The sequence below is a fragment of the Cynara cardunculus genome, assembly GCF_001531365.2.
Source record: "Cynara cardunculus var. scolymus isolate 2C chromosome LG 2, CcrdV1, whole genome shotgun sequence".
Lineage (NCBI taxonomy): Eukaryota > Viridiplantae > Streptophyta > Magnoliopsida > Asterales > Asteraceae > Cynara > Cynara cardunculus.
The window spans coordinates 12,571,551-12,580,255 of record NC_037529.1 but is presented as its reverse complement, the minus strand read 5'-3'; the positions used below and the strand labels follow the sequence as shown (position 1 = coordinate 12,580,255).

At 35.4% G+C, this 8,705-nt stretch overlaps 1 protein-coding gene across 1 annotated transcript; it reads right to left on the bottom strand.

Annotated features, from left to right (window-relative positions):
- Positions 1–6,267: 6,267 nt before the first annotated feature.
- On the bottom strand, positions 6,268–8,141 carry LOC112507889. The gene is made up of 2 exons (XM_025112635.1): positions 7,955–8,141; positions 6,268–7,445 (listed from the first exon to the last, which is right to left on the bottom strand). The coding sequence occupies exon 2, from the start codon at positions 7,412–7,414 to the stop codon at positions 6,449–6,451; it is 966 nt and encodes a 321-aa protein (XP_024968403.1). The 5' UTR covers positions 7,415–7,445; positions 7,955–8,141; the 3' UTR covers positions 6,268–6,448.
- Positions 8,142–8,705: the final 564 nt, after the last annotated feature.

The following is an 8,705-nucleotide window of genomic DNA, read 5'->3' as shown; positions in this document are numbered from 1 at the left end:
CTCCCCCCATGGTAGATGGTTCAACCACGCCCGGTTCCACATACTTGCTTGGATTGTTAGTATACACGTGCGATGCATGCCAAAACCGGGACTTGATGTTGTTTTTGTTTCAAAAAATCTAACAGATCAATTTTTTCAAAATTTTCGACATCATTTATGGGGCATGCGGTTATGAAGTTAGTATGCACATACATATTTTAGTTTACCCAAATCGTTATCAAATCGACTTTTATTACTTGATTCTTTTAAAACCTCGTTCATTAACTTAGTCATCAACTCTTTCCGGCTTTGTCGATGACCAATAGAAGAAGAACTAGAACCCACGAACCCACGACTTGAAGAACTTTGTTGTTGGTTTCCTCCTCCATAAAAATGTTTGTAATGATCAAATAAATCTTGAAAATTACGATTAAACAAACGTTTTTGTTTCATTGAAAAAGAATTATCCGTAGCCATCTAAACCAAAAGCCACACATATTTGTGTAATTAAAACTTTAACACTCGTAACATGTAAATACGGGTTTAAAGCCGCAACACAAAGAAAAGTAAATCAGTGTCAGAGTTTTAGATGGCCGACAAGTATGGATTGCAAAGGCGACAGAGAGAAGAGGAGAGGTAGCGCCTATTAGGGGTGTTAATGGGTTGGGTTGATCGGGTTGAAGACATTTGAACAACCCAACCTAATGTTTGTGGTTTGGAAAAATCTTAACCCAACCCAACCCAAACCAAAGTGCAACCCAACCCAACCCATACGGGTTGGCGGATTAGTCGGGTTGGTCGGGTTGATACTTTGGTATATTAAAATATTCTTCTAACCTTGAATATGTTATTTCTTTACTCATAATTTCTTTTTCATCATCAACTATTTGATACAACTTATCCGTATTTCTTACATATATCACATCAGTTAATTTTCTCAATATATATATATATATATATATATATATATTTACAATTATTGAACATATATATGAATGAGTTATATAGAGATATGAATGAGTTATATAGAGATATGAATAGAATGAAAATATGTGTATATGAATAGCATACATAATAATGTAATTGTCTAATGTATATACTAATAGAAATTCAATAATCATATTAAATCCAATAAATAAAAGGATATCGGGTTTATCGGGTTGGGTTGGGTTCAAATAATAGTAACTTAATATCAACCCAATACATACGGTTTGACAATTTTACAACTCAATTAAACATCGGGTTGCTTCGGATTAGGTTATTTCTCGTTAGGTTGGGTTGGATTGGATTGATCGGGTTGATCGGATTTTTGAGCACCCTTAGCGCTTATGTGTTTCCATATCTGCAAGAGGTGAAGTGCAATCACCGGGAAAAGTGGAGGGGAGGGATTATGTGTTTCCAAATATGTGGTTATGTTCATATGTATATATGTATTAATATAATAAATAATAATAATATTTTTTTTTCTAATTGAAAATTAGAGAAAATCTTAAAAAAACCAAAATGTTCCTGAGTTAACGGACCTATCTAACAGAAGTTAGTTTGAGGAGACCAAAAGTGAAGCAAAATGACAACTATAGTGACCAATATGTATTAGTCCATAAGAGAGACGAGAGTTGATAGTAGGTGGCAACTACAAGGACCAAAAGTGTAATTTACTCTATTTTTTTAATATAAATGAAAGAAAAATGTAAAAAGAACAAAAAAAAAATCTCTTTATTTTAGAGAGCAATTGTTAGTAAAGTCATAAGAGAGACCCAATCTGTAACTAAAGTGAATTATTTCGTTTGAGGGATCCAATTCATAATTTCTATTTTAGTGCTTGGTACGCAGACATGATTGGACATGACATAACCGAACAAGACTGGACTGGACAAGAGGATATGACTAGACGAAACAAATGCCTGTTTGGTGTTTGGTACGACTATGACTGGACATGACAAAACTAAATAAGTTTCGTCCAAAAGTTATTTTATGATTTTATATAGTTATAATTAACACAAATAAAGTAAATAATTAAATTTTTAAACATTTTTACACAATTTTCATATACATAAATATAAAATAGTACCAAATTTGAATAATTTTTTTTTATATAATTGATGGTATTTTGATAAAACCTGATTCATACAAAAGAGAAATTATGTTTTATTCGGTTTGAAAGATCTTTATCAATTGGTGAAGGCACAATAAAGATTGTTGCAATAACAATGGTTGTGGAGGTAGAAGCATTAGTAATTGGTGGAGGATAGTAGTTGTGGAGGACATTGAGATGGTGGATAGTGGTGGTGGTGGTGGTGGCAATCGACATTGGTGGATGAGGTAGTTGTGGCCTATGTGGTAGAGATAGGTGTGATGGTAGTGGTGGCTGACGATATTAGTGGTGGTGGAGATGGACATTTGTGGTTGTGAAGGACATGCATATGGTAGAATAGTGGTAGTGGTGGCCGATAGTTGTGGTTGACGGTGGTAGTGGTAGCTGGTGGTGGGCAATGGTAGTTGTAGCCGATGGTGGAGGTTAGGTGGCCCATGGTGGTGGTAATGAACGATGTTGGTCGGTGGTCGATAATGGTTGTGGAGGTGGTGGAGGTTGTAGTAGAAGAGAAGGTGGAGGTAGCCAACGATGGTAGTGGTGGTGGCAATGGATGGTGGGGGTTGGTGGACAACGATGGTTGTGGAGGTGGTGGAGGAGGTTGTAGTAGAAGAGAAGGTGGAGGTGGCCAACAGTGATAGTGGTGGTGGCAATGGACGGTGGTGGTCAGTGAACGATGATGGTTGTGGAGGTGGTGGAGGTTGTTGTAGTAGAAAAGAAGGTGGAGGTGGTCAACGGTGGTAGTGGGGATGGACGGTGGTGGTAGGTGGCCGATGGTGGTTGTGGAGGTGGTGATAGACGGGAGTAGTCGATGGTCGATGGTGGTTGTGGAGGTGATGGAGGAGGGGAATTTGTCGACTGTGGCTACCGATGGTGGCGGCGGCCGTAACTGGTGGTGGTGACCACTAAAACAAATAACATGTTAAGGTTATATATCAAACGAGAGTTAGTAATATTTACTCATATATTCGCGGTATATGGATATGGATCTAATCCCGTTTTCTGCCCCTGTGATTTACGTTTTTAAAATAGTTTGAATATGAATGTGGTACATTTTCTGTTTTGTTTTTTCATTAGGCTTTGAATTAGATTTTTTATCTCAGAGATCAATCGCTCTGTTTCCCTTTTGATCCAATGTTCCTTCTTCAAGACTGACAAGGTTCATTTAGGTTTGGTTTAGAACTTGATTTAGAATTTGATATAGATTTTTAATTTAGAGTTTATATTATAGTTCTTGATGATGATGCTTTCGTTTTAGTTTTTACAGTTCTTGATGTTTTTGAATGGGTGTAATTTATGTTTTTTTGTTCATCACATTCTTGGTGGTTGAAGATACTGAATAAAACAAGAGAAGATGAATCTGTTAATTAAAATAATAAAAAGATTGAAATGCCTTTGAGTTTAACGGAATTAATAGACGACCGTTAGTCTCAGCGACCAAGTCTATAAAAAAGCTGCACACCTTCTGTAATAAATGAAGTTAAAGGATCAAATCTATAATTTTTGACATACCTTAGGGACCAATTATATAATTTTTAACATACCTTAGGGACCAAGTCCATAACTTTTGACATACCTAGAAACCCGTAATTTACTCTAATAATTATAATAATAAAATATAAAAATAATATATAATTAATTATTATAAAAAAATTACTATTATTTTAATTTTGAAAATAATTTAAGTTATTAAAAAAATTTAAAATTAATGTAACAAAGTTAGTAAATAATAAAATTAGTAAAGGGTCGTTTATCAAATACTTACTCAGTAAGCACTTATCGGTAAAATTTAACATTATCATTTACTTATCGGGTAAGATTTTAGTCCACCAAAACGGTATCCTATGCAACAATTTACCTGGTAAGCGCTTACCGTGGTAAGAGTCGTCGCCCTTACTTACCGGGTAAGACTCTTGATTTTTGTCTCGCTTTTACAGGGTAAGATTCTTGATCCTTACCATATTCGTCTGGTAAGGTAATGTGACTTGGTGTTCGTTTACTCGAGTAAGCGTTTGGTAAACGACCCCTAAATAACATTACATTTATTTATCTTATTCAAGATATTAATAATTGATCTCGATCGATGAAAAATTTCAACCAAATTTCGATATTTGCATCGTGCAGTCTTATTTTTTTAAAAGAATTTCAAATCGAATTTCGGATTTTGAGACATTCGGATTTGCATAGACATCTTATTTTCGGTCCAGATTCGGATTTCAGACTATTCGGATATTCTAAATCCTTAACTGTGGATGCTTTAGATCAAGAAATTATAAATTTGGAAGAATTGTATTTTAGATTTTTTAAGAAGAGAAGAAATGAATCCGAAGGAAAATAAATAGCACAGGTTTTTCACGTTTCGTCCCATATGTAAAAATGACATCTTTTAAAGTGCATTTCGTACACTGGACATGACAGAATATAGCAAAACAAGGATCAATGTGCCACGTTTGGCAGAACTTTTATGTGGTAGAAACAGCAACAGAGTGGAACAGACGTGTTCCACCCTAACCCCATGGAACAAGGTGGAACAACTTCTGTTTTATCATTATATCCTTAAAATAAAATCTAATTCTCTTCTAAAATATCAAATGCGCCTTCATGTTCACATTATATTTGTTCTTTAAATTTTATTTATTGTATTTTAAGCTCATTAGATTTTTATGTTATTTATTGTATTCTTTAAATTTTATTTAAATTTGATTAATTTACGTAATCTATTACATATTAAATTTGATTAATTTACGTAAGCTTTTGTTTTGGTGTCATTTTAATAGTGTTGATGAAAACTTTCTAATGGTATATTTTGTTATAAAAAATATTTATTCTGTTATAATTTAATAAATTACATGAAATTTTAATCAAAATATATAAACAACTCGTTATAAGTAAATTGGTCATTTAATCAGTTATGTCATGTATACAAATGCTAAACAACTGTTATTTTCTTTCTATTCAGGTAAAAGACATACAAAATTATTTTGTTTCCTTCCATTTCCCGTACAAAAATAAAAGAACTTGTTTCTTTTTATTTTCTTTTTAAAACTATAATATCTATATTACATTAATAAGCATTTAGACTAAAAGTCTTAATTACAAGTCTCAAAGCATAAAATATTATCAATTTATACAAGAGATACAAAAATCTCTTAAGTACAAACTATTATGCATAATGTACAAATGCTTAAAACATACAATTTGTTTGGTCAAAGTTTCAGATTTAAATAAACCATATTTACATGAAAAAAGTATGTTTAGTCTTCCCAAAATTGTTTGACATTTTGTTTGTTTCCTATTTTGAACCCAAATTCAAACTCAAAGTTTTTTTTCTCTTGAAGTAAACTGAAATTTGAAGCAACAATATCAGAAAGGATTTCAGATCCTGCATATACCCCACCCCAACCCTTCAACTCTATATAGGTTTAGAAATTCAACATGTATGCAATTATTTTTTCAATCGATCTTACTAATACACCATATTAGTCTTCAACTTTATATATTAGTTGACTTGTAAAATAACCACACAAACTCATGATTCAAAACTAAACTAATATTTCAAAAATATGATTCACCGGTGCTGCATCATGCAGGGAACCTGTAATCTAGAATTGTTGGGTTATCCCAAGAGTCTTTGATAACCAACAAATCAGAATCTTTATTTCCTTTCCATATTCAAGAAAACAAATAGTAGAATGGTAATAAAATCAGGTGGTTCATAGCAAGTGAAAGGCTTTGGCTTGTTCAGCCACCATCTCCATAATTTGGCAAAAAAAGAATTCCAGCTAATAATATTCAGCTGTGGCACATGATGAATAACAAAATTAAAAAAAAATGATGGGTGCTTCTCCTCCATCATTCAGCCCTTCCCTTCTGCCTTCTTTAAATAAATATCACACAGCATGAGCCCCAATTATTATTCCATCCACATAAAATCACCCTTCACACCTTATCATGAAATCATTCAACAAATATGACCCTCACAGGTCAACACAACCAACAGCTTAAGATGTATGATATCCAACCTAAATCAATTACCATTGCAGCTAGAAAGATGTTAATTAAGCTGGCCACACAACAAACAGACCCCTCCTGCTAAATGCTACAAAAGAATATGAATCTTGGTTTCAACTGAAAACATGCTTAATGGTTCAGACACAATCACATTTGCCCATTTCTCTCTTTTTTGAAATCATAACAGATGACCAATACAAGTAGATGATAAAATTTAGCATGTATGAACAAATAGTATTTAAGTTTCAAATTGCAATCTCTTCTCTTACAAATCTGCATTGCTCACTCTCATACCTGAAACAGATATTATAAAAATTAAAACTTGAAATGAATTGGCTGCAGTTCCTCTTACAATGATTCTTGTAATCAAGATTCATCGCTATCTGGAGCAGGTTGTCGTCTAGTCCGTTGCCGTGGGCCTGAACCCCCATCCGATGCCACATTCTCATCATCTCTGGATTCCTCATTATGGGTCTCACCCCAAAGCCTTGTAGTCGGTCTCCTCCTAATGGTCACATGGGCTCTAGCTCGAGAACTTCCAGACCAACTACTGCTCCTTGAACTACTTCTTGGTCTGAAAACTCGAATCAAGAAAAATACGGTTAACCATCCTCCTTCATCCAAGGATAAACCACTTGTGCTATTGCTATCTTCAACCCTCTCATCTCCCATAGAAGATTGAAGGGTACTCAAAAGGTCTCCAATGTCCCTCTGTCTTTCTAACCTCCTCCAATCCCGCTGCCTATCTGGATCAGCTTCCGATGGTCTCACAAGCGGATGCACCATTCTTGCGTGTTTCCTGAGGTCCGTATACGTGCCAGAAAACTCACAAGTCTCACTAGCACAGCTTCTTGATTTGGCGTTCATGAATAGGCGAGCAGCCTCCACAACAATCCATCCATTCACCTGCCCACGGCACAGAGGGCAGATCAGCTTTAGCTTTTCTTGAGTCTCACAAGCCATTGGGGGTGTGGGTGCACCTTCAAAGCTTCCAGGGACCACGGTGCTTTGTGTGGCTGGAACCTGTGGATCCACCATTGCTTGCATTTCAGAAGACGCCTTTTGGAACTGATCAAAGCAATTAGAGTGGCGGTAGCTTGTGTCACACATAAATGGTCGACAACCCTTATCGTGCGAAGAACATAACAGAAGAATTGCATTATGAGGGTGTTCCATACACACAGGGCATCGGGCTTCTTCCCATTCTTTTACATTTTCGCTCTCTAAAGGGTTCTTGGCCAACGATCGTTTTGAGTGACTAGTGCTGCATACGTATGGAGTAGTCCAAGACCTATCAATAGACACAGATCGGTCCCTTCTCTCCTTTGGCATCTTTATATATGTCGATAACTCAGCACAAGCACTAATCCATCAACAATTCATAGCAAATAGCATAAGTACCACTATATAAATACCGACACATGACTCATCAAACTATCAAAACACCTACAATCACTATATAAAACACCAAAATTGCAGTTCCTCAATTGCAGTTCCAATATAAAACAGATAACACACAAAATCAAAATTCCAAAAGGGGGCATAACAGCAATAACATCAAAAATGAGAAATCTACGGTAATAAATCACCATCCAAGTTCTAATTAACAAAAGAACGACATCAAGATCCATTATAGAACCCAAAAATTGAGATCCCTAAAAGTTACAACCTTAATAACCCAATATTTTCATCGACAACAAGATGATGATATGATGTCTTATTACACCCAAAACCTACAAACCCACAAAATCAGATTAAACAGACAAAAATCCGTACAAAAACCCACGAACTAAATCAATCGGAAACGTTACAGAAGCTTAAGCGCATACAAAATCAAGATATACAAATTGAAGGGTTTGAAGAGATATTTACCCAATAAACTAGCTTCTTTGCCTGCTTCTTGAACCCTAAAGGAAGTCAATAAGATTGATCTCCGATGAAGCAAGAAAGGAGTTGTAGAGAGAGAAAGAGAGGTGTTTGGAGCAGATAATGTGAAAGAGTTTTACAAAGAGAAAAAGAAAGAGCAATGTAGGGCAAAAGGGATGCTTTTATAATATACAGAAGAGCCTCCGGTTTTTGAATTTAAACCGATTTATTTCTCTTGGGCGGCGCCGGTTTGCTTCTCGTGTATGAAATGAAACTTTTTCACTTACACCCCATAACTTTTATCTTTATTCAAAAACCATCCCAAACATTAAGTCGGGGCCGTTTACCAAACATTTACCCGGTAAGTGCTTACCGGTAAAATATAACACTATTATTTACTTGTTGGGTAAGATCTTAGTCCATCAAAACGCGTATGCAATAATTTACCCGGTAAACGCTTACTGTGGTAAGAGTCTTTGCCCTCACTTACTGGGTAAGACTCTTGCTCCTTGTCTCGTTCTTATCGGGTAAGATTTTTGGTTCTCACCATAGTCATCCGGTGAGATAAAGTGACTTGATAAGCACTTACCCCGATAACGTTTTGGCAAATGTCCCCTAAGTCTAAGGGGCCGTTTACCAAACGCTTACCCGGGTAAGCATTTACCGAGTAACATTATCTTATCAAATGAATATGGTAAGGACCAAGAATCTTACCTGGTAAGAGCGAGACAAGGACCAAGAGTCTTACCCGGTAAGT

Excerpts from the sequence above, each read along its gene's own strand:
- LOC112507889 (XM_025112635.1), bottom strand. The coding sequence starts at position 7,414 with ATGCCAAAGGAGAGAAGGGACCGATCTGTGTCTATTGATAGGTCTTGG.